At 40.6% G+C, this 24,904-nt stretch overlaps 2 protein-coding genes across 9 annotated transcripts in view; one reads left to right on the top strand and one right to left on the bottom strand.

The window, feature by feature from the left end:
* HNRNPK (heterogeneous nuclear ribonucleoprotein K) overlaps window positions 1–18,580 on the bottom strand; it is a 23,936-nt gene extending 5,356 nt beyond the window's left edge. For 2 of the 5 annotated variants that reach the window (XM_050945896.1, XM_050945900.1), the window contains exons 1-12: window positions 18,483–18,580; window positions 18,148–18,289; window positions 15,647–15,721; window positions 15,459–15,541; window positions 14,438–14,535; window positions 12,590–12,646; window positions 11,043–11,086; window positions 9,999–10,071; window positions 9,304–9,417; window positions 8,368–8,496; window positions 7,148–7,455; window positions 6,907–6,961 (exon numbers count right to left, since the gene is read on the bottom strand). In XM_050945896.1, coding sequence (XP_050801853.1) covers window positions 6,907–6,961; window positions 7,148–7,455; window positions 8,368–8,496; window positions 9,304–9,417; window positions 9,999–10,071; window positions 11,043–11,086; window positions 12,590–12,646; window positions 14,438–14,535; window positions 15,459–15,507 — 927 coding nt within the window. In that variant the 5' untranslated portion in view covers window positions 15,508–15,541; window positions 15,647–15,721; window positions 18,148–18,289; window positions 18,483–18,580. The remainder of the gene's footprint in view (window positions 1–6,906; window positions 6,962–7,147; window positions 7,456–8,367; window positions 8,497–9,303; window positions 9,418–9,998; window positions 10,072–11,042; window positions 11,087–12,589; window positions 12,647–14,437; window positions 14,536–15,458; window positions 15,542–15,646; window positions 15,722–18,147; window positions 18,290–18,482) is intronic. The other 3 variants (XM_050945898.1, XM_050945897.1, XM_050945899.1) reach the window with 3 other exon arrangements.
* RMI1 (RecQ mediated genome instability 1) lies at window positions 18,546–24,904 on the top strand. Of its 4 annotated transcripts, XM_050945807.1 has the most exons (3): window positions 18,575–18,829; window positions 22,806–22,990; window positions 23,102–24,904. In XM_050945807.1, exons 2-3 carry the CDS (start codon window positions 22,841–22,843, stop codon window positions 24,692–24,694), a joined length of 1,743 nt encoding a protein of 580 aa, XP_050801764.1. In that variant the 5' UTR covers window positions 18,575–18,829; window positions 22,806–22,840; the 3' UTR covers window positions 24,695–24,904. The 4 variants fall into 4 exon arrangements, with proteins under 4 accessions (XP_050801763.1, XP_050801764.1, XP_050801762.1 ...); XM_050945806.1 differs by having other exon boundaries at window positions 18,546–18,640; window positions 22,806–24,904; XM_050945805.1 differs by having other exon boundaries at window positions 18,575–18,767; window positions 22,806–24,904.

Here is a 24,904-nt window from a genome sequence, read left to right as displayed (position 1 = left end):
CTCGGTTTCCTCTAGATTCTGGCCAGTGGCAGGGCGCTCTCCCTTTTATTTTTGGAGGGGGGGAGCTTGAAATGGTTCATCATTACTTATTCTCTGCCCCTTTGGATGGGACAGAGATTTTCCTGTTAAGGACGCAAAAGACAAATAGGGTACTCTGAGTTACCTTTACCACCTATTGGCAGAAGTTACCCCCAAGCACCAAATCCTCATGCTTTTACTTCGGATTCTTCCGCCTGATGAACCCTCATTTCAATAGTGAGTGAAGAATAATGAAGAGTGGGAAGCTAAAGCGCTCTCTCCTTTTTGCAGAGCGGGAACTGTACTTCCTCCTTACTTTAGTATCCCTACTCATGAAGACAAGCTAGGAGAGGTAATATTTTATTGGGCCAGCTTCTGATGGTGAAAGAGACAAGCTTTAGATCTTACACAGAGTTCTTCAGGACCTGCTCTTTCACCATCAAAAGATGATCAAGTTAAAGGTATTATTATCTCACCCACCTTGTCTCTCCATTATCCTGGACCAACATGGCCACAACACTGCAAACAATGGAAGACGTCCCCACTCAGAATTGTTTCACTTGTGCTGAAGGTGCAACCTACTCTCCCTTCTCCCCACTTATGGACTATGTTCCTGACCCTGAGATTCACATAAAACATCTATTGTCAAAAGACTCAGTTATCTCTGAGTTGTGTTTTACACACAAGTGCTGCTTGTGGTTCCACAGCTAAGTCCGAGTACTTAAAGCAGGGCTAATACCACTGTGTTACATCCTCACAGCACATCCTTCCTGAAATTATATCACTCTTCGGGCACACAATAAACTTCCTAAAATGCCGGAAATAAACTCTTTAATTAGTTTCGGTTAAAGGATTCTTTAATATGCTTAGTACTCAAAAGTTAAAAATAAATAAAAAAAATTTTTTTAAAAGGAATAATAGTACAGTTTTGTCATTATTTTTCAACTTGAAAAATTCCTCTTTCAGCAAAGCCTCACCAATAATTTTCCACAAGAAACTGCTTGTTGCCCTGTGTTTTAGGGCAAAGACTAAACATCTGTAGCATGGAATCAATATCCAGAGAGAGACTACGCTAATATTTAATATGTTAAACTTGACTTAGTTGGCAATTAACTCACTCAAATGAAATAAAAAAATCTGGTGTTGATTAAACCCACTGGAAGTCAAGCTGCCATCAACAAAATGATTTATTTGAAAATGACCACCATTCCCCATTACTCCCAATGGGATTGGTGGTGCCCTACACTGGCAGTCACGGGCCACCATCTTCCCCTAGGGCAGCTTGACTTCATCCACACTGAGAACAACAGAGGGCTGTGATCATTCTGAAAGTGGGTATTTGCTCTGCTGAAAGAGAAATGTTCAGTAATGGGGTGTGGGGGGAGAGAAAAATTACCTGTTGCACCAGGTCTACTCATCAGCTATAGCAGGTGGACATTTGGGGGTGGTCTCTAAGAAAATCTGGTGTACTGGTGGGAGGGGCTAATATTAATTCCATCCTGTAGTGACACCATTCAGTCACAATAGTCATTAGCATGTAAGTGTTTGCAGTCCCAGATTACATTAAACAGATTTTTAAAAGCCAGTCTGTTTCTATAGGCTTGAAGGCAACTCTATTTAGCCTGGACTAGATTCAAATCCAATGTCTACAGTGGTTCTGTAACTAGAGACAGCACAAATCAGTCCTTTATAGTCTTCCTTGTGAAGAAATTTCTTAAACAGAACGGCTTGCACAACTAGCAATATATAGTTATAGCTCTTAACTGAGAAAATAGACTTGAATATTCCAATTTAACGGATTTTAAGTGAGGAGAACCAAAAATTAAAAAAAACCTCTTTTTATTTTTGAGATCTTTTTAGGTTCGGTTATGACTCGAACTACCAAATCGATTTACCTTCAGTCTGGATAGAAAATCCAATAGTTCTAAAAAAAGAGAGCTGGGACTACTGTAGGAAATGTTGACACCGAAAGTGCTGAGTACAAATTGGGGATAAGAGAATAATATCACGCATGCTTGTAACAGGAAAAAAGTGGCAGAGAAAAACAAGCACTCCTGTGTGCTTCACTTCCATCCAGCCACATGGCATCTGAATGTTGTATCTTTTCCTATCTTATTAGAATAACGTTGTGCTGTCTTTTGAGTCAGTAGATTTATATAAACATGATCCTACTTTCTGAAGAGGGCCTTTACCAGAGTCCTTCAGGGACTATATTCATATTGGTTCTGCTGAGACTCAGATATCTGCCAGAGAATTTTGTCCTTTCCTGTTGAGAAAATGCAGCTGGGAAGATCTTACGTTTTATGTATCACTAACTCCTACAGGCTCTGCCTCCAATCAAGAGCAGCATCTTTATATTTCACATACAACCATACTTCCCAAACACACATGTACAGCTGAGGTTGCTGGGACATTAGAATTTTTGCTGGCCCTGAGAACAGCAAATGGATTCAATCTGTTTTGGGGAAGCAGTAGTTCTAGGCAGAGTATACGTGATCATAAAAGTTAATTAATCTTGTAATCTGAGGGAACGGAAAGAAGTGAGCTGATTTCTGTAGTTTTTAGACTTGTTTTGAGAGCAACTCTTACGTCACCAAACAATCAAAGGACACCCAATAAAAGTTGGCTTGAATTGGACAAAGTGGACTTTCTAGGCTTATTCCATGTTTGAGTCCATAATAAAAAACATTACTATGTGAAGAGAATATTTTGAAGAGATTGTGCTTCCATCAATCATCCAAATAAAAACACATCACTCCAGAAGTCTTTTCAGACAGATCAAAATATGAAAACCAGTCTTGAGAACATGAGATTGGAGGTTGTCAAATGGAAGACAATATCATCTGGTATTTGCATCTGTTGATTAGTTCAGTTTCTGAAGATGCAGGATAGAGTAGAAAACTCTTTCATGATTACAAGAGGAAACTCTTCCCTTCAATACTTCTGGGAAATTTCTACTTCCCTGTTACTTAAGGACAGTAACTTCCTGCCATAGCAGGTTGTGAGGTCTCGAAGAGTTGGCTAAGGATGGAGTGCAACTGGATCACATAGCTTTCTTGAACTCTAACATCACAGATCAGTATGCTCAACTTTATGTTACATGGAAGAGCTACAGAGAGAAGAAAAAGGCATGTCTAGTTAAACTTACTGCCTTCTCTGAGGTTCCAGACTGAGCCAACAGAGTAGAGAACAATACCTTAGATCAGTGTTAACTCAGGGATTCATCTCCAAGGCCCAAAATGAGCCTTGATATACACTTTCCACATCCCCACAACAAGTCTTAAGAGGAGGAAACCTGAAATTTATTGTGACAGTGGATGACTACTGTGAATGTTTCTTTCTGAATCAAGACTAACAGCCTGAACAGCTAGGCCATTAGTGTAGTTTTGTTTTAGTAAATGGGTCCAACCTTTAATGGACATATTTTCATACCAGCTAGGAGACCTGTAGACTCAACCCGTGCATGTCTATGCAGATTTAACAGGTAACCACAGCCTTTGCAGTTATCATCACTTAATGCTGTTAAAGAATATGCACTGAAATTTTGCAAAAAGATCTTTAGCTTTCTTAAAAATCAAACAGAAGATATTACAGATATAATTATGCCTGAGAGAAAATTTGTAAGAAAACAATGACCTGAAAAATAGCAAAATTTAATGCCTTATAGCCAAAGACTAAGCCTTTCTTCCTAATTTCCTTTGCTCCAGATTTTTCTGCAGACATGGAGAAAAGAGAACCAGGAATGGGACAGAAAAGGGAATATGCAAAAGCCACGTTAGAAGATTTGATGCAGATTATTCAGATTCTTCACCACAAGCGTTATGGATGCAGGGGTGAACCAAAGACAGAGATTTCAATAATCTGTCACTAAAAAGAAAAGACAGAATTGTTCTGAGAAGATTCCAAAACAGACTGTACATTTAAGTCTTTTCTTGAGTTAAAGACACTTCCAACTCCAGATTTTCTGAAATCCTGATCAAGAAGCCTTAAAACTACCCTCAAGGTCATCACCATCTAATGTTGAAGCAATGAAAAAACCCACCCAAGACTAACAGTTTATGCTCAATCTTGCCTTATAATCACTAATCCAGTGATCAGATAACTTTGAACAGGTCAATTCTAATCTTAATACAAGAAAAGATGATCTAACAAGGGAAAGAACTGATATCAGAGTTTCTAGCAGTCGAGAGAGAAAATACCCCAGGCATCTCAGTGAACTCTTCGATCCTCACTCTCTAGACAAGAAAGATGAATATCTTATAGAAAAGATCTTAACTTTTGTTGGGACAGACAGACTAGGAATCTCTCTATGGACTTCACTTGTCCCCTAGCGTTCATCAGGCTCCTTGTGACCATGAAACAAATGGGCTGTATTGACAAAATCCGACAAACTATGAAGAAGAACGACAAACTATGAAGAACAAGAGAAGTTCATGGAAAATGGCTGTGAGAGCACATACTTCCTAGCACAATTCAAAATCAGTGGTAAAAATCACACATCTAATTTTTCCTGATGTAAACAAGAATCTAGATGAGGGGTTCTCACAACACATTTCTTGCTGGTGGCCGATGACAATTTCTCCTAAAATACTTAATTAAACTTTAGAAAAAAACAATTAAATATGCACATATACATCACAGAATATCAGGGTTGGAAGGGACCTCAGGAGGCCATCTAGTCCAACCCCCTGCTCAAAGCAGGACCAATTCCCAACTGAATCATCCCAGCCAGGGCTTTGTCAAGCCTGACCTTAAAAACCTCTAAGGAAGGAGACTCTACCACCTCCCTAGGTAACCCATTCCATATACATGTCCAAATCATAGTAATCTATCTATGTAGGGTTTTTTGTTGTTCTCTCTATTCTTTACTGGACCAAAACAGAACAAATACATAAATAAGGTACTTTGAACAGTCTTGCCTTTTTTCTTGTTGTTTCTTTTGCTTTTTTGGGTTGCTGGTTTGGGGTTTTTTTAGACTTGCTAGCTATAAGTAAGTCTGCTATGAAAAGTATTTGTATGTTTGTTAGTATCACTTTTCACAGCAGACTTACCTCAGCCCCAGTAAGGCTGGGGCCAAATTAAGCCCTGGATGTGGAGTTGGGTTCAGAGGCAGTGGGTGCTATGGGCAACGGGGAGGCAGCACGAGCCAGAGGTGATAGGGGGGTGGGGACAAGCTCGGGGACAGAGCCCGCCACCACGCAGCCAGGGAACAGAGCCCCATACACAAGGGACAAGGCCTGGGGACACAGCCCGAAGCCCCGTGGCTTAATCCTGCCATCTGCCACCCCAGGACTGAAGCCTAACCCCACCACTCCCAGGAAGGTGGGGAACTCACTAACTCCTCCAGATTGTCTCCCGTCAGAGGGAGGTAGGGCCCTGGGGAGAGGCCACTTTGTCCCCTGCTCCCTCAAATCACTGCCCAGGAGGCTGTGGTCGCATTTGAGAAACGTTGAACTAGATGTTTGTGGGTATATTTAGAGACAGAAGGTATGGAAAAGCCATCATGAAACATCAAATTTAAAATTTCTGATTGGAGTACAGATTGAGTTGAAATCCAGGTACCTCTGGAATTTACCTGAACTCTCAATCCAGAGGAAAAAAAAAATCAAGTGAAGAACATGAGTGATAAGATATTCAAGATAACTGGAGGCAGGTGACAATCTGCAGAAAAATGGAAACTGACATCTGAGACTTGCACTGGGGGGCCAAATGTGCAATACCTGCAGCAGGATCCAACCACACTAAAAGAGAGAGCAGCAAACCATCTGAATGCTCATATTTGGCTTGCCTTTTAACGCAAAATCATTCTTGGACCAATGGCACCTCTCAGATGATGGCCCCAACCTTAAGTTAGGGTACCACTACATCACTTTTTCTGAAGCCATGATGAATAAGTCCCAGAAGCTTCAGAATACATGAAGCCACAAAGATCCAATAGCTTTAGATCTTAACATCTTAGATACTTTTCTGTGAGGAGCACTTTTAGGGAAGATGTGCACAACACTGAGGGCAAGAGAACTTCTCTGGCCGACACAGCCACTACTGTTCATTTAGGCGGGTTTATGTTGACGAGTCAGCATAGTGGCTGCATGAGTAATCATGCAGCTGCACTGCCATAAGCTTGCCAGCGTAGACATGGCCTAACAGTTTCTCAGCTATCTACAATATCTAACATATGGTTTAGCGTGGGCAGTTAACACAGATTCAAGATAAAGTGGTCTAGTAGCACCCATGTGGTGATAGGACAAAAAGGTGAGTTAGTGGAGACTTTAGGACATGGCTACACTTGCAGATGTAGAGCGCTGCGAATTAAGCCAGCCTTTGGAGATCGCAGCAGGAAAATTGCTGCCCTGTGTTTATAGTCAGCTGCAAAGCACTGGTGTGGCCACATTAGCAGCTCTTGCAAAGCCACAAAGAGCAGTGCATTGTGGTGGCTATCCCAGCGTGCAAGTGGCTGCAACATGCCTTTCAAATGGGTGTGTGGGGGTGATTGGGGGGTGTGTGGTGTGGCGTGACAGGGTGTTGGGGAGCGGGGGGGAAGAAGAGTTAGGATGTCTGGGGTTGCTTTAATGTGCTCTTATTTGAAAGTGTAGCCAAGCCCTGAAACTGATAAGAGCACCACAGCTGACAATAGCAGGAGAACAAGCTGGCTGAGGCAGGGGTGTATGCCCCTCTTAGCTTCAGTCCTAAACGTCCCTTTCCATGAAGGGGCTGTGAAGTGTTCCTTTTGCACTGTTCTGATGGGTCCCTGCTTTCTAGAACTTTGAGAAACAAAAACACATATCCTAGAGCAGTTGTTATCTGAAGAGGCAATTCTTGAAAGCAAACAAACAAAATAGGTTTTTTGGTGAACACATGGTAAATGACAACATAAATGAAAATCCTTACCATTCCATCATAACGGTCTCCAGGTCTGCCCCTCCGGTCATAAGACATAAGATCTCTACAATGAAGAAAAAAACCCCAGAACTGGTTTGTAACTTAAGTATTTTCACTTATGTAAGGTCACATTTTAGTTCAAAATTATTAACTCAATTTGATAATCTACAATGAACACAGGAAGCACAAATAGAAAACAACAATTTCTACCCTTTGGAATAATTTTGTATATCTTTGCACAGCAACTCACCCGCCACGAGGAGGTGGAGGAGGAGGAAGAGGAAGATTACGTGCTCTGCTACCACCTCTGCCACCACGACCTGGAGGAGGAGGAGGGGGTCCTCTGCGAGGGCTCATGTCATCATAATCTCTTCTTGATGGAGGCATGGGACGCCCACCACGACCAGGAGGCATTCGATCAAAGCCTCCCCTTCCACGCATTGGAAATCCTACAGGACGTCCCCTTCTATCATCAAACATCATTGTGAAGCCACCATAGTCATATGTTTCATCATAGAAATTGGGATCATATGGCTGTGCCCGTCCTTTGATTGGAGACTAATTCAAAAGTAAAGACATTTCACATTTGACTGTTAAAATTAATATACCTCAATATAATACACGAAAGTATAAAACAATACTTTAAATCACCAATTTAAAAAGAGTTGGAAAATTATCCCCGTACACTTTGATACGTATCATGCTTGCGAAAAGTACATCTAGCAACCCTGGCATGTCCTCACTTTAGCCACAGAACAGGAACAGAAGAGGTAGTACGAGCATGAACTTCCCTATTAGGCAATGTCTACACTCCCACTTATGTCAGAAAAACTATGTCGCTCAGGGGTGTGAATATTCCACCCCACTGAAAAACAAATGATGCTGGCATAAGCACAAGTGTGCATACTGTCATGTCAACAGAGAGCTCCTTCCACTGATTACTGAGGGTGGATTAATTATGCCAACAGAGGAGATCTCTTCCGTTGCCACAGAGCCGCTACAGGAGAGCTCTTACAGCGGTGCACCTGAATTGCAATGCTGCACTGCTGTAAGCTCTCAGGTGTAGATAACAGCCGTAATGTGTTTCCTATGAAGTTCAACTGTGCTGGAGACACCACTCAAGGATCAGAGAGTAATTCAGTTTCTGTGCCCATTCTTTTCTGATTTTATTCTACTCCGGACTCCCTTTATATCATTCAGTACACAAGAAAAGGGGACCAATGACTATTTTTTTGTAGAAATACTGCATTTTTTTTTATTGTAAAAAGAGAACGTTTTCTAGAATTGGCCTGAAACTTATTTAAACACAAGGCATCAATAACCAAATAGTAACTTTTGGTTATAATTTCCATATGCTAGAATAGAAATGGAACCCTGAAAACTGAAGTGTCATGCCCCTTCTTGAAAACATCTAGGCCCCTTACAAACAAAATACTGATCTTTAAATAAGTTAATCTAAAAACATGTTACCTCTGATATAAGATCCAGGATGATCTTGATGCATTCCACAACTCTATCAGGCTTTCCACCAATAAGCACCACTCTGTCTGTGGAATGAGGACAGCATTCTTGAAAAAGTTTAATGGTGGTCTGAGTGTTCTGTTAAAAAAAGAAACATTTCAACTAGCAGTACTTAAGCACAACTTTAATAGCTTATCAAGGAAACTAACAAAAAAGCCAACAATATCTCTGTGTGAGTGTATGTTTGTTTTATAGATGTACAGACATACACACGAGATATGATCAACCTAACCTAGTAAATTAAAATTCTTAGTTGTTTCAGGTACATTTGGTTCCTGAGCTCCCCAGCCAATATCTAAAACCAATTCTACACAACATTGTCAAATGCATAAACTGAAGGAGAAAATTTTTTCCTCTCTCATCTTTCAGTTATAGTAACTCAAGATTCATTTTAATGATAGGATAGATTTAACTTTTAATGTAGGTCATTGTCTAATGTGGTACAGAAATATCAAAAAGCTTAGTATTTTTATAGCTGAAATAGTAAATATTTGACTATTTTATACAATACAAAAAACTCAAGTAATTAAATTATACCAATCTATCTTGAAGAGCTAATGATGCATCTCAATTACTAATGGTTTAAAATGAAAGTAAACGGATTGATCGGTTTTATCAGCATATAAATTTAAAACCAGCAGACAAGAAAAAACATTTTTTGTATATAAAAACCATTACACCAATATGAAAAGTTAGAGATTTAGGTATTACTGGTAAAAAATTGTTACTGAACAGCAGTGTGTGAAAAATATTAGAATCTTCTAAGCAACTATAATTTTACAATTTGTAGGAATGCACCCTGCCATGCTGGAACCACTTATAAATACAAAACTAGTAAATAGCTTACAAAACCAAACTGGATAACAGAGGGGAAAATGATGATACCTCTCGGAGTTCTTTGATTTTAGCACCCTTGACGCCAATAATTCCTCCTGCCAGACTTTGGTGAATCAACAGCCTTAGCTCGCAGTCAAAGTCACTTCCTTTGTAGTGCTGGTACTGTGTTAAAAGTTCATAAATTTGTACACAAAAAAAGATCAGCAAAATATAGCACAAATATTTCTTGTATAAATATTTAGCATAGTGCTATTCTGACTCTTTCAGATCTTACAAATTTCTAAACAGATCCACAGCTGGCCAATAACAGCTGAAATTTTTTTTTTTAATTTGCTTTGACTACATAACCACTTAAGAACCATGCAGCACTGCATGGGGTCAAGATAGCATGTTGCAACATCAGAACCGGAGCAAGTAAAATGAAGCGTTTAGGAAGGAAAGTTCTCAATGTCCATTTTTGCCTGATTATTGGAAGCATTTTAGTAACTGTGAAGTACCAAATTCTTGTACTTTTGTAGATCACAGTTGACTTATGTTAAACCTTAAAACGATTTTTTTCTGCTGTAACAGAATGCAATTTGTCAAACTGAATCCAAAAACTGATCTCTTAAATTACTGATACTTACTAAGAGTTTGTAACACTTCCATCAATTAAAAGCAGCTTAATTTAAAGAACAACACAGACAGAATTGTCATTTGATGTTTTACATTTCTGAAGATGCAAATAGAAGAAAAAGGCATACCTCTTCTAAGGTAGGGATAATTTTCTTCAAAATCTCTCCAATTGTTTCAATATCTGCACTTATACTCAATATGCTGTCAAAGGCCACAAGTGCCAGATAATAAAGAAAAGGTGGGAAAAAAAGTAGAAGTAAGTTTTGCATTCATAATCACAGAACTCAAACAACAAATTTACTACAGGGAGTAGAATTTACAGTATTCCCCACTTAAAGTAAACCTGTTTACTGAATTTACAACACATGCATCTTTGTTTATGCCCAATATATACACATGATAAATTTAAGATTAGGTCTTGCAGAGGCAGAGAGAGCAAGAGACAGAGCAAAAGACAGAGCAAGAGAGAAAATGGGATTTTGGAAGGGCTCAGATTAAGTGGGCAAGAAACTGACGCAGAACTGAAAGTCGAAGTGAATATTCGTGTTCCCCACCACCACTAATTCAGGATATCCTTGCTATTACATTGGTAAAACTGGCACACCTTCTCATAGGAAAAGTGGGGATATGCAAGTGGTGAACATTATATTCGGAGTAAGGTTATGAGACCAGTTAGAAATTACTAATGGGGCTCTGCAAGAAAACAAACACAATGTAAGACCAAAAAAACCAAACAACCCCCCCCCCACAAATAAATAAAGAAGACAACACAAATAAATAAAAAGACAACACAAATGAGAAGTGAAGGAAAGTGAACCAGAGAGTTAGCATTTCATCAGAAAAAATTATGAACAGGCAATGTTGGGGGAGCAAGGTGGGCCACAAAGACAGAGCGAGAGACTATTTTGAAACAATTTGATTTACAATGCAGCGAATATGCAACACTTGAAGCTGTGCTCCTTCCATTGAAATAAAATTAGTGGATTGTTTGGGTGGGCAACTCACGTAAAAGTTCAGTGACAAAAAGACTTAATGGGGAAAATAAGACAGAAAACTTGAATAAACAATACACCGTCTATAAGGGGATACTATTTAATTATATAAAAGGCAGGTAATAAAATACATTTCTCTCTTTCTAATCAGGCAGTGAGGCATAAACTGTTGGGACATACCGCTCGGGGCCACTGCTGTCTGGGACTGAAACACTGGCATTGTACTGCATTGGTCATTGGCGTTCGTGGATGTTGGCATTGGGCATGGGCATTCAATCGGAAGTTGTCAAGTATGGCACCCGTTTGGCAACGAGCACATTTTTGGGCATAGCCAACCAGGGTTTTCACATGGGCGTTCAGGGGCGGATGGGCCAACGTCATGATGGGCAACGCAGGGGCAAGTCGATCCAGTACATGGGCAACGGAGATATATGGCCAAAAAAACAAGGAGAGGGAAAAGGGGGAAAAGCAATAAATTTTAATTTAATACAAACTATACTCATTACTCTCAATTAATGAAACAAGATTAAGTTGTTCTGAAGACTAACACAATAACGGATTGCTACATTGACTGTGGCTTAACATTTATGGACCTTAAAATGAGTTACTTGATCTAACTATACTACTTTTTACTTTTAGCATACGATGTTTCAGTAGTAGGCTGGCTCATGAGGGTAGACACAAAACCTGTTGAGATTCAGATTACTGAAATCCTGGGCAAACTGGGAAAGTTATTATTCCAGATAATTATATACGATATCTGGATTTGTTTTTTCCTTTAATAAAAACATTAGCTGCCAAAGAAGTCAGTTAATGCACATATGATTCTTGACCATTTTCAATTCTAGTTGCTGTTTATGAACAATTTCAAGCACAATTTTTACAAGTCCAGTTTACATATTTAAAATTTAAACAATCTAATGAAAAATGTAGACAAATCTAACTGTGAAATGATATACTACCAAATACTGTGTTTAACAAAGTGTTTCAAGAAAGAAAAACTGCTGAAACCATACCTGATGTTAAAAACAAGAGTGTAAACTAATGAAATTTCTTTTTAAGTGCTGCTAAGTTTTATAAACATTTTATAGAACATTTATATTGAACATGTGTCTAATCACAAGAGTCAACCCACTATAAATTGTGAATAGTAGATAAATCATGATCATTTAAAATCTTCCAAGTTACAGAATAAAATGTTTCTGTGCTGTTCTATACCCATATTTAAATCATGCAATCTTCTTAACATTAATGTCTTTGTGCTTCATGTGCAAGCTGTTAAAGTAAGAACAGATGGACAGTTTTAAAAAAGGAAGTTTAAAAAATATTCATCTATCATTGGGTTAAGCCAGCCACCTGCAATGGTTTTCAGTAATACTATAATTGATTCACACATATGGGAAATGGTGCAATTAAGGGTTTTAAGCTCTGTCAATACTTCTAATTAAGATGTTAACTCACTTGAAGTATATAATTTAGTGGAATGCTGTTAAAATGCAAAGAGGTTTAATACAAACCTCCTCCAACATAACTCAATCTGGGTTTTAATTACAATATAAACTCAAAAACCTTGAGGTTATCTATTCTAACAGTCATTACAAATGGCTTGTAACTAGACTATTGAGGTCTCTAACTGATCTTCTCAATTTCTAGAAATGCACGTAATCAGGTTTAAATGCAGTGTTTTGAAAGAATCGTTAAATTAGTTCGAACTCTCAAATACTCACGTCTGTACGAAGTGCCTTAATATTTTTGCCACCTTTTCCAATCACTGCTCCAGCATTCTGAAAAAATATTCAAAAATTACACAATGCCAATGCAAATTTTATTTTTTCCCCAAAGAGAAGTAAAGCTTCCCCCCCCCCCCCCAATCAGGTTGATTTTAAGATGCCTTTAAACAACTTTTTTTTTTAAAAAAAGGGTTCAAATTAAATGATGGTGAAGAAACTGAGACAAGCTATGCAAACTGAAAAAAGGCTGACAGAGCTGCTAATGCTCAATTAAGAAAAAGCAAAATTTTGCAATCAAAATTTCCATGTTAACTTTAAATTTCTGGGTGTTTCGGTCTGCATCACTGCAATATCAAGATATAGTTCATCTCTGAAAAGTGACATTGGAGAAAAAAGGCATTATGAGGTTCCACACTTCTTGTGTAGGTCAATGGCTTTCAGATTAAATCTGTTCAGTTTATAAGAGGTTTATCCTCTTAATTGCCAGCACTATAAACTTGACTTTTAGATCGTACAATGCTTCTTGACCACTACTTGTAATAAAGGCTCTACAGTCCAAGTGTTGCCCTTGATTACACTTGTGCAACTCTACTGGCCTCTTGTAAGGTACAACCCAAGTTATGATATGAAGACAATGGAGTTGCAGAGGCCTGCAATTTGGATTTATTCGATTTATTTACAAAGCCAAAAAATAATCCAGTTCACATTTAGAATCCACCATGTTGTGAAAAGTTAATAACGGTAAAAATCTTACTTCAACTAAAACAGAGTAGGTATAATTGAATACATATAGAGATTTGTTGAGTAACGTGATGCCAATTTAGACGGTCACTTTTCTGAATAAGTCTGCATTTCAAGTTTTTGATTAGCAGAATAAATTTGCAGCAGTCTATAAAACTGGTACATGTTCAGCTTGCAAATAAATGTATCAAATTAGGCTGTTACACTGACTGGTGTATTAAAATCTCGATGCTATGCAGCGGGATCTTCAAATATTATAATGAACATGTCAACTTGTTCTGCAACAATTTATGTAACCCCTGTTCTAGGAATACCACAAACAGTTAAAGAAACATAAATCCCAACACTAACCCCCCCCACCCCGACTATAGAATACTGTACTTTACTTCAGCAAAATGCAAAACCAAGCTGTGCCCAAATTTTGATGTCTTGATCGCAATTTGAGAGAACCAAGGAGTTAGCCAAAGCAAGATTATCATCTTCAGTCTCAGGAGGAGCTACCTATGTATTCTTCCACACTGCTGTTTGTTTACTATGCAGGTGACTTTAAAAACTGCACTGTTGAAAACTAGAGTTATCAAAATTCACAGGCACAATTTCCTCCCCCATATTTAAGTTCATGATCCCAATTGAACACTGTTCCCCTTAAGCCTTATTATCTGAGCTTAATGAATAGCATTTCAGTTCAAATAACCAATTTTTAGATCAAGTCCAGGAAATAGCCTGCACTTTAGCTGTTATTGTTTAACTTCTTGGTTACTGGCTTAAAATGTGAGACTTTAAAATCACTAAGGACTAATCCTTGTAAAAATACGTTTAAAAAAATCACTTTTTATCTGCTACATCCCGTCACCACATTCAATATTCCACACCAGTTAAGTTTAATTAGACTATTTTAAAAGATAAACTACACAGTGTTGCTATTTCTGCTACAACACTGCACATTAGTTCTCTCAGTAGAGTGAAAAATAAAGGTTTTCTTTACATTTTTGTTTATAAACCTTCAACTAGAAACTCAAGCACCAAGATTATATGCTTTGCTACGATTGTCTACATAATTGCTACAATACACTTTAAAGGGGCAACGTATTTCAAGTATATTACTTTGCTCTGAAGCAGGATGCGCAGTTCTACCATTTCATCAGTGTTGCGAGATCTTTTGAAAGCCTGTTCTTCTTCCATATCTTCTGCAGGACGTTTTCCTATAGTTTCATAGGGAAGGAATGCAAACACTCATTTAGCTTTCTCTATGCCATATTCAAAATGTATGCACTTCAACCACACGCATCAGTGTTCCTAATTAAACTTTCTGCCTGATTAAGCGGATACAAATGTCAAATCCATAAGCTGAATATATTGAACATTTATAACAAAATAATTTACAATTCCAATACAAGAACTGAGGTAATTAAGATTCTTATAGAATGACCTTAATATTGCAATCATTTAAAATCTATGAAGTACAGTTTAAACCAAGATTTTGGGGGTTTGTCGCTTTCATGAAATTTAGGACTCATAATTTATTAAGATAGCACTAGTGTCATCACAAGAATGTTTTAGAACTTACAAAATTCTCAAAAGATTAACACTAACATATCCAAAAGGTTGAAAACAGTTTGCCCTATTGCTGAGTACTACTGGAATAATTTGCAATGGAACAATTCAAATATTCTCTTTACAAGCTGGCAACAATAACTATGAAAACTGAATTATTGCTGCTGTTTTGAATTTTACCACTAATTAGAAGATCTGAGTAATTCATGCATACTATCTGTAGTTTTTTTTGTGCAAAATACTAAATAAATAAAAGCTGCAATGATGCTGATCAGTACTTGCTTCTGTTGAATACAAATATGAGCTAAATAATGGATGGATAATGAAACAATTTGCACTGACAAGATAGCTAAAGCAAACATACAGCACTGAATCAAAATTCAAAATGTAATGTTATTAGACCATTAAGAAATTTGAAAGTGTCATAGTCAATGCATAAGAAGTACTGCTCCCTACTGTCTTGCAAACATTTAGTATGTCTCAGTTATAGAACTTGTGAATGCAACTAGTAATTTAACAATTTAAGCCTTCTAAAGTATTTAAAAGCATATAGTCCTGTTACAGAACTTACCATTTGTCTCTGTGTTGGTAAAGGTCTCCTCTTGCTGTTCAGTCTCCATCACTACCTTTTATTTTTAGACTTGTAAATGGAACCTGTCAAAGAATAAAAAGGCTAGCACAAATAGTCTTTACAGAAAAAAAAATCAAACTGTGCATCTTGCTAAAAGGAACAAAGAGACAACTGCTTCTAGAACTTACGATTATATATCCTTGCAGAGCAAAACTGAAGTGTTCTGGGCGGGATCAAACCCAACAGCCTATTGCTTCAGTAGCCTATGAAAACCAACATACATTAGTTTTAGTCTTGTTCATTTACAGTAGGGGCTCTCAAACTATGAGTTGAGACTCCTCGGGGGGTTGCGAGATTACTACATGGGGGATTGCGAGCATCCAGCATTAATAATGGTATTAAATATATATAAAAAGGTGTTTTTAATTTATAAGGGGGGGGTCACACTAAGAGGCTTACTACGTGAAAGGGGTCACCAGCACAAAAGTTTGAGAACCATTGATTTACAGTTACAGTCTTGAATGAGAGTACATCGAAGTTGATGCGTTGAGCTTTCACTGTAAACACTATTATCCAGTTTTTCTTTACAACTCAGACAGCATGACGCCTTAACATAAAAAGGCCAACAACTGATTTTTCCCACTTCCAGTTAAAATGTAATTATTGAAAAACTGGTTTGCATTTGTTCATAATTTTCAGATGTTTAGCAGTATTTCAGTATTCATCTTTTACTCAACAAATGGTAACTTCAAATTCTAAAATTAAATGAGCCAAATCAATCCTTATTACACACAGTACACTAACACTTGCACTTCAGACTTATGCAAATCTTATTTTGAGGGGTTTCCACAGTCTATCTGTAAATAGGAGAGTACTCAAGTACAATTGCAAAAGCCTGAAACAATGTATTATCCACATCAACTTGTTTTTAATAGGGCTTTTAACTGCAACATCAGCTATGAGTCTTTAGAATGATAAAAGATCAACCTGTAAACTTAGATAGGTTAACTTTACTAAAAGCACTACACTGTATATTATGCATTCATATGCAATTGCCATCAAACATTAAAAGCAGCCGAATGCATTCAAGTGTAAATTATCCATTTGTCTGCTTGTGTAACTCTGCATAAGAATGTTCAAAAACTGCATTGTCTGAAATCCTATTAACTATAGATTTGCATATTATTCTTTAAATCCACATTTCAACTAAACATATCAAAAAATGGGTTTCCTAGGCTAACAAAAACTCTATGCTGGTTTACAATTCAAGGTGAGAATACCAAGAAGTTCGCCAGAAAGTTCAAATTTATTGCGAATATATGCCCCTGGGGATGTAACCCTGACATTTCCGAGCCTTATTTACAATGCTACTAATACCACTAGGAAAGCCCATAAATGTAGCCATTGATACGCCCCCTATTTACTGAGATGCTCAGAGGCGGCTGGAATGATCCCAAACGGGAGTGGTGTCCGGCTAATTCACGCTGGCTATAGTGCTAGGCTAGAAAGTGGCGATCCAAAAGCATTATACGAATAAAGCAGCAAGCCATAAACACTGTACAAGACCCGATATTCATTAGGGCAGAGGAAGACAGATTAAAGTGCCTACAACTTGCCAATCCTTTGCGCATCGGCACGGGAGGAGCTAGCGGAGATTGGCCACAACAGCCGCACCGCACTATGCGAAGTGGAGGAGAGTCGGCCGCCACCCCACCCCACTCGCTCAACAAGCAGGACATTCCCTGTGTGAGAAACTAGCAGCCCCGCCGCAAGAGTCGGCCGCTCCCGGTGTCGGCTCTGAGATGGCTGTCCCGCTCCCGCCTCCCCCGCCGGCTGAGCCACCCAGCCTAAGCCGCGTCGCGCTCAGAGAGGGAGGAAGAGGCCGACCGGCCGAGTTATATAATCTCTTCTCCCCCTCCCCCCAAACCTCCGGATCTTCTCTCGTTCCCGGCGGCAGGCCAGGGAGAAGAAATGGCGGCCGCTGTAATGGCGCCTACGCGCTGCTAGGCGGAGCTGGGAGCGGAACAGCCACCACCACGCGGTCACACGGAGGCCTACCCCTTGGCTGCCGGGCAGACACAAAAGAGGCGCCTGGGAGCCTTCGCATTACGACATGCCCGGACGAATAAAGGCGTCCCAGCGAGAAATGCGCCCCCACGGCCATGATCACCCTGTGGGAGCAGAGACCCAACCCTGATCCCACGGAAATCGACACAGGCACTGCATGGGTCACGGGCCGCCGCGCAGATTAGACGCCTCTCCCCGACTGCGCGGTCTGATCCCACAACAGCCAGTCCCCCCACACCGTTAGCAAATCTAGCCCGCAGAGATCAGCGCTTCCCCCATCCGCCATGGCCGACTACGGTGAGCGGGAGAGACTCCGCGTGTGCGGGGACAAGACCGAGGTGGGGGGGGCTACAATCCCTAAGGGCACTGACCTACTCAACCCACCCAGTGAAGGGGGAGACGTCTGCCCCCGTGCAAAGGAGGCAGTGCCCTGGTGCGGAAAAGGAGCTGGCAGCCTGACACTGTTGGCTAAGGCCCAGTTACAACCAGGCCGCTCGCATCGCTGGGTCATGAGCTGCATTGGCGCAAACAGGGCCCGGCTTCATTTATAGCGGGCAGAGAAATCCCAGGCGCTGCGATATCCCCCTCCCCCCAGAGCCGGTCTCTCCTGCTGGCGTCTTACCGCGCTGCGCGCTCTCCGGTCCCTAGCAGCAACGCACTAGCCGCCTGCCCCACCGACTCGAGTGTGAGAGAGAAAGAGGTGTGGGAAGGAGCAGCCCCACCACCAACGCGCACACAGAGAACTTTCAGCCGATTGGCTCAGCCTACAACACAAGATGGCACGTCACAGCTCTATTGGTTAGTACAGCTGCCCATCGCGGCTAAAGGCGGTTCCCACTTAGCCCCGCCCTCCGTGGTAGCTACGCAAACCTATTTGGGCCCGAAAACCATAAGAAAGGTGCCCGGCTTTATTCCCCGGTCGCGCCGCATCGCACCAGCATGTCGGACACCCTTTACCTGACAGGCAGGAGTCACGATAAAGGCTATAACAGCAACACGAACCAGCGGCCGCTGTAAGGGAAGCAAGAGCGACCTCCGTCGTGTGACGAGAAAATGGCGTTTGTGAAAACTCCGCCTCCCTCGTCCGTCTCCGAGATGGGCGAAGCTCTCGCGAGGTTGAAAGTCGCGCGCGCTTGGCGAGGCAGTTCCCGGCTCTAAATGATCGTTGGGTTTTAGGCTCGTGCTGTGGGGGAGAGTATGGAGTACGCTTAGCCCTGCGCATCCAGGCAGTGCGCGCCTGTGGTATGAGGGGCGGGAGGAGTGGTCTCTGCCCGTGCCTGGCCCGCTGCCCCGCTCGGGAGCGGGTAAGTGAGGCCGCTCCCCGCGAGACGGGGTTGGTGGGGGTGTACTGAGCGCGTTCTCCTCTAACTGCTGTGGCCGTGACACTTGCTGCACCTTGCAGCCGGGCTCTACCTAGAACCTAGAGGCCATGGCTCCTGCGCTCGCAACCGGTTCGAGCGCCGCAGCGATGTGGTGGTGATGGTGTTAACGGAGGGGCCTGCGTTGCCTTCTGTCTATGGGGCACTCACGCCACTGCAACACAAACGGCAAAAATAATTTACAAATGCAAAGCCTCAGGCAGCAAAACTCCTGGTAACAAAACAATCCGTCCCATTGTAATCGTACTGGAGTCAATTTGCTTGCACAGGATGACCTTGCCCTGCTTGCACAAGATGACCAGGCCCATAAATATGTGAACACACTACTTTCTTTTCACTTAGGGGAGAGGCGAAGTCTTGCCCTGCAACGTGACTGATTCAGACAAAAGTTTAGGCCAGGTTGGCTTTTGCCAGACTAATATATAAAAAGAACAGGCGTACTTGTGGTATGTTAGAGACTAACAAATTTATTTGAGCGTAAGCTTTCGTGGGCTACAGCCCACTTCATTGGCTGCATAGAAAGGAACATACAGTGAGGAGATCATATACACATACAGAGAACATGAAAAGGTGGGAATTGCCCAACCAACTCTAAGAGGCTAATTAATTAAGATGAACTGTTGTCAGCAAAAAAAACTTTTGTAGTGGTAATCAAGATAGCTTCTTGTCAAACTGTCTTAAATGGGCTATGAGGATTCTTAACATGGGGAAATAGATTCAATGTGCGTAATGGCTCAGCCATTCCCAGTCTCTGTTTAAACCTAAATTGATTGTATCCAGTTTGCATATCACTTCAAGTTCAGCAGTTTCTCATTGGAGTCTGTTTTTGAAGCTTTTCTGTTGCAAAATTGCCACCTTTCAATCAAACCTTTCTGAATGGCCAGAGAGGTTGAAGTTTTCTCCTACTGGTTTTTGAATGTTATGATTCCTGATGTCAGATTTACATCTGTTTATTCTTTTGAGTAGAGACTGTCCGGTTTGGCCAGTGTACATGGCAGAAAGGCATTGCTGACCCATGATGGCATATATCATCTACTGACTGCTATACTTACCTACATGCCTCCAGCTTCCATCCAGGTCACACTACACGATCCATTGTCTACAACCAAGCTCTAAGATACAACCGCATTTGCTTCAATCCCTCAGACAGAGACAAACCCCTAATGGCCGCTACTCTGAGACTAATATATAATTTAGAGTATCATATGGGCAGCCGTGTTAGTCTGGATCTGTAAAAGCAGCAAAGAGTCCTGTGGCACCTTATACACTAACAGACTGGAAATATCCACTACATGCATCCGACGAAGTGGGTATTCACCCACAAAAGCTCATGCTCCAATACATCTGTTAGTCCATAACAGGGATCGGCAACCTTTCAGAAGTGGTGTGCCGAGTCTTCATTTATTCGCTCTAACTTAAGGTTTCACGTGCTGGTAATACATTTTAACATTTTTAGAAGGTCTCTTTGTAAAGTCTACAATATATAATTAAACTATTGTTGTATGTAAAGTAAATAATGTTTTAAAAATGTTTAAGACGCTTCATTTAAAATTAAATTAAAATGTAGAGCCCCCTGGACCAATGGCCAGGACCTGGGCAGTGTGAGTGCCATTGAAAATCAGCTTGCATGCCGCCTTTGGCACACATGCCATAAATTGCCTATCCCTGGTCTGTAAGGTGCCACAGGACTCTTTGCTGCATATCATTGAGAATTTCACAGGGAGACATTTCAGAATAGCAGCCGTGTTAGTCTGTATCAGCAAAAAGAACAGGAGTACTTGTGGCACCTTACAGACTAACACATTTATTTGAGCATAAGCTTTCATGGGCTAAAACCCACTTCATTGGATGCATGCAGTGGAAAATACAGTAGGAAGATATATAGATACACAGAGAACATGAAACAATGGGTGTTACCATACACACTATAACAAGAGTGATCAGTTAAGGTGAGCTATTACCAGCAGGAGAGAGAGAACTTTTTGTAGTGGTAATCAAAATGGCCCATTTCCAGCAGTTGACAAGAAGGTGTGAGGAGTAATAAGGGAGAAAAATAAACATGGGGAAATAGTTTTACTTTGTGTAATGACCCATCCACTTCCAGATTTTATTCAAGCTTAATTTAATGGTGTCCAGTTTGCAAATTAATTCCAATTCAGCAGTCTCTCGTGGGAGTCTGTTTTTGCAGTTTTTTTATTGTATTATTGCGACTTTTAGGTCTAATCGAGTGACCAGGGAGACTGAAGTGTTCTCCGACTGATTTTTGAATGTTATAATTCTTGATGTCTGATTTGTGTCTATTTATTCTTTTACGTAGAGACTGTCTGTCTGGTTTGGCCAGTGTACATGGCAGAGGGGCATTGCTGGCACATGATGGCATATATCACATTGGTAGATGTGCAGGTGAACGAGCCTCTGATAGTGTGGTTGATGTGATTAGGTCCTATGATGGTGTCCCCTGAATAGATATGTGGACAGAGTTGGCAATGGGCTTTGTTGCAAGGATAGGTTCCTGGGTTAGTGTTTTTGTTGCGTGGTGTGTGGTTGCTGGTGAATATTTGTTTCAGGTTTGGGGGCTTCAGGTTTCAGGCCAGTCCTTGCTTACAGACAGCCCCCGAACCTCAAACAAATACTCAAGACTTGGATGTATCTAGATGCTACTTTAGTTCTAAAGCTTTCATCCAGCTGCAGCATTTTTAAGGCCCCCTCTGTGCCATAACTGTACACAAATCTCCTGAGTTGCTTGTAGAATAGATGGGTCCTGTCACTTTTATGCATAAGTCTACTGGCAGGAGTGAAAATAAGGACCATGTTCCCTTCAAAAGTAGAGAAAGTACTAGCGCCATTCCGGCAGGAAGAAAGCAATTATAAACTGAGGCTGAGGGGGACCTCCCAGCCTGCTTCCATTATTTCGTTTGGCAGGGTGGGAGGGAGACAAGAGGATGACAGCAGGAGTTCTTTCTGCCAGCAAGAAGAAAGGTTTTTGAGTTGCAGGCTTGTCAGAAGTCTGTACAAAAGATGGAGTCACCAAGATGAGTTCAGGGAGAGGAGCCTGGTAAAAATCTCAACACTTTCTCAGTTCTTTCTAGTGACCAGCTGGATACTTAGGCTTTGTCTGCACTGCCACTTACAGGTCAAAACTTTATTTGCTCAGAGGTGTGAAAAAACACCCCCCTGAGTGATGCAAGTTTCATGCTGCAAAGTGGCAGTGTAGATAGTGCTACAGCGCTGAGAGCCTCCTCTCACATGGGTGGTTTTATTACAGCACCAGGAGAGCTCTCTCCCAGCGCTGGAGCCACGACTACAGAGCTGCATTAACATCGATTGTGTGGACAGACCCTTAGATTATATATGCCAGTTAGTTTATTTGCTGGCTACATCAAGGCCACGCTTAAATATTGAATATGTATGTTTGCTTTAGAATTATAGTTCTACAGCAATGCATTTATAACTTATTTAAAGTTTCTTTAAATTGTTTCTGTGTGGTCATTTTGCCTTATTTCTCTCTTGTCACAGAAGTGGAGTAGCTACCTTTCTATGGCCACGTCCAGACTAGGTATTAAAATCGATTTTAGATACGCAGCTTCAGCTGCGTGAATAACGTAGCTGAAGTCGAATTTCTAAAATCGAGGTACTCACCCGTCTGGACGGCGCGGCATCGATGTCTGCGGCTCTCCCTGTCGATTCCGGAACTCCGTTCGGGTTGATGGAGTTCCGGAATCGATGTAAGCGCGCTCGGGGATCGATACATCGCGTCCAGACTAGACGCGATATATCGATCCCCGAGCAATCGATTTTAACCCGCCGATGCCGCGGGTTAGTCTGGACGTGGGCTTTATTTCTGCTGTAGAGTACAAATTAGTAAGTGGCTGAAGAATAAACTTTTTTTGTTTCTTTTCAGGGGATTCATACATTTTTCCTATAACTTAAAAGAAAATGAGTGCATCTAGTGTTGCAGGAAAAGTGGAAACCTGGCTTTCTTCTACGTGGCATGTTAAAGTTCCTCTGACATGGCTAGCAGCTTGTATTAACTGGATCCAACAAGAAAATGGTTGTAATTTAACTCAAGCTCAAATTAACAAACAGGTATTTGAGCAGTGGCTTCTTACAGATCTGAGAGATTTGGACTATCCTGTTTTGCCTAATTGCATCTTAGATGGTCCAAAAGGAGAACTTAATGGCTTTTATTCCATACAGATTGATTCACTGGTGGACGTTAGCCAGCCTGCGTATTCCCAATTGCAAAAGATAAGAGGGAAAAATACTGTAAATGAAGAAGTAACAGCCAACACTCAGGCACCCCAAAAGTCCTGGGAAGCAAAGCCTACTCGAATGCTCATGCTGCAGCTAACTGATGGAATACATCAAATTCAGGGTATGGAATACCAACCCATTCCTGTCCTCCATAGTAATCTTCCTCCAGGTACAAAAATTACAATACAGGGTAACATTGCATATCGTCTTGGAGTTCTTTTGTTAAAATCAGAAAATGTGAAATTGTTGGGGGGCGAAGTAGATGCTCTTCTAGAGGAGTATGCTCAGGAAAGAGTCCTTGCCAGGTTAATTGGAGAAGCTGAGAACCCTAATCCTGTCAAGCAGCGTGATCATGAACAAGGAATTTTAGGAGCTGTTGATGAACTAGGACAAACTCTAGGACCTTCAGATGAAGAGCTTCTAGCAAGTCTTGATGAAAGTGACGAATTTACCATAAATCATGCAATTCCTTTAGAAAGTGGATATTGTAGCAGAAGTAACAACTCAAATACAGCCACACATTTGCTCCTTTCAAGCAATGAAAACTACTCACAACAGGAATTTGGGATGCTCTTGCCTGGGGCAAATGAAGAACAAAGTGTTCAAACTGTGGAGTATGCTGATGGAGATTTAGATGACCTCTCATTGGAAGATGACTTGTTTTTAGAACAGGAGATCCAAGATGAAATTCAGACAGTGCAGTCACCGGTCATAAACAATACTATAGATATGATTACACAAAGATTTTCACATATGCCTAGATCTTCACTAAGTTACATGTCTGAAAAAGATGGCAGAGGTCAGTTGGATTCAGTTATCAAAGAAAAATCCTGTGGGAGAGAACTGTCTGGTGATGAAAGTAGTACAAGTAATTTTTCACTACACGATAATGTACAACACTCCCAGAGCTTTACCAATGATTTCTCCTTGGAAAATGTTCTTGAACAGAAGTGTAATAAGATAGATGTAGTTAAGAGCAGTCAAAACTGTAGTTTTTCTGGCAGCAGATTGTTAAACGAAAGACCAGTTAAACAACCTAATTCAGAGATAAACAAACAAAATTGTGTACAAACCTTTTCTTACAGAACAACAGAGAAATGCAAAAGTCTTGAGTTAGATTCCCCACCTTTTACATATATTTCTGTTCTACTCGCATATACCCCAGAAACTGTTGCAACAGTGAAAGTTAAAGCTTTTATTGTAACCCTTACTGGAAATCTCACAAGCAGCAGTGGCTTCTGGAGTATAATGGCAAAAATCTCTGATGGTACTGCGTATCTAGAGGTAGACATTGCTGATGAAATTCTAACAAGCTTAATTGGATTTTCAGTGCCTGAAATGAAACAATTAAGGAAAGATCCCATTCTACATCAAAAGCTTAAGGATGGTTTACAGAAATGCCAAAGAGAACTGATAGATCTTTGTTGTTTGATGACTATTGAATTTAATCCCTTTCAGTCTAAAGCAACATTACTAATTTTACAGGATGTTGATGTAGTAGATCTAGAAAACTTGAAGAAACGTTTAGATAAATAGTTGGAGGAAAAATCTATTAAAAAGTAGTCTAAGGAAAGATGTAATTCAAGGCATAGCAAATAAGTGTTGAGAACTCCATTAAGAAGTCCAGTGGTTTGTGTTTGTTTTTATTAATGTCAGGGAGGGACGGTGGGGGAGGGGAATAGCCATTCTTTAAAGGGGGAAATATTTGATTAAAAATTACAAATAAACTTGTTTTGATAAAATGTT

This window comes from Gopherus flavomarginatus, chromosome 3 (genome assembly GCF_025201925.1).
Source record: "Gopherus flavomarginatus isolate rGopFla2 chromosome 3, rGopFla2.mat.asm, whole genome shotgun sequence".
In the NCBI taxonomy this organism is placed as follows: domain Eukaryota; kingdom Metazoa; phylum Chordata; order Testudines; family Testudinidae; genus Gopherus; species Gopherus flavomarginatus.
This window is presented reverse-complemented; position numbering and strand designations above follow the sequence as displayed.

Excerpts from the sequence above, each read along its gene's own strand:
- RMI1 (XM_050945806.1), top strand. The coding sequence starts at position 22,841 with ATGAGTGCATCTAGTGTTGCAGGAAAAGTGGAAACCTGGCTTTCTTCT.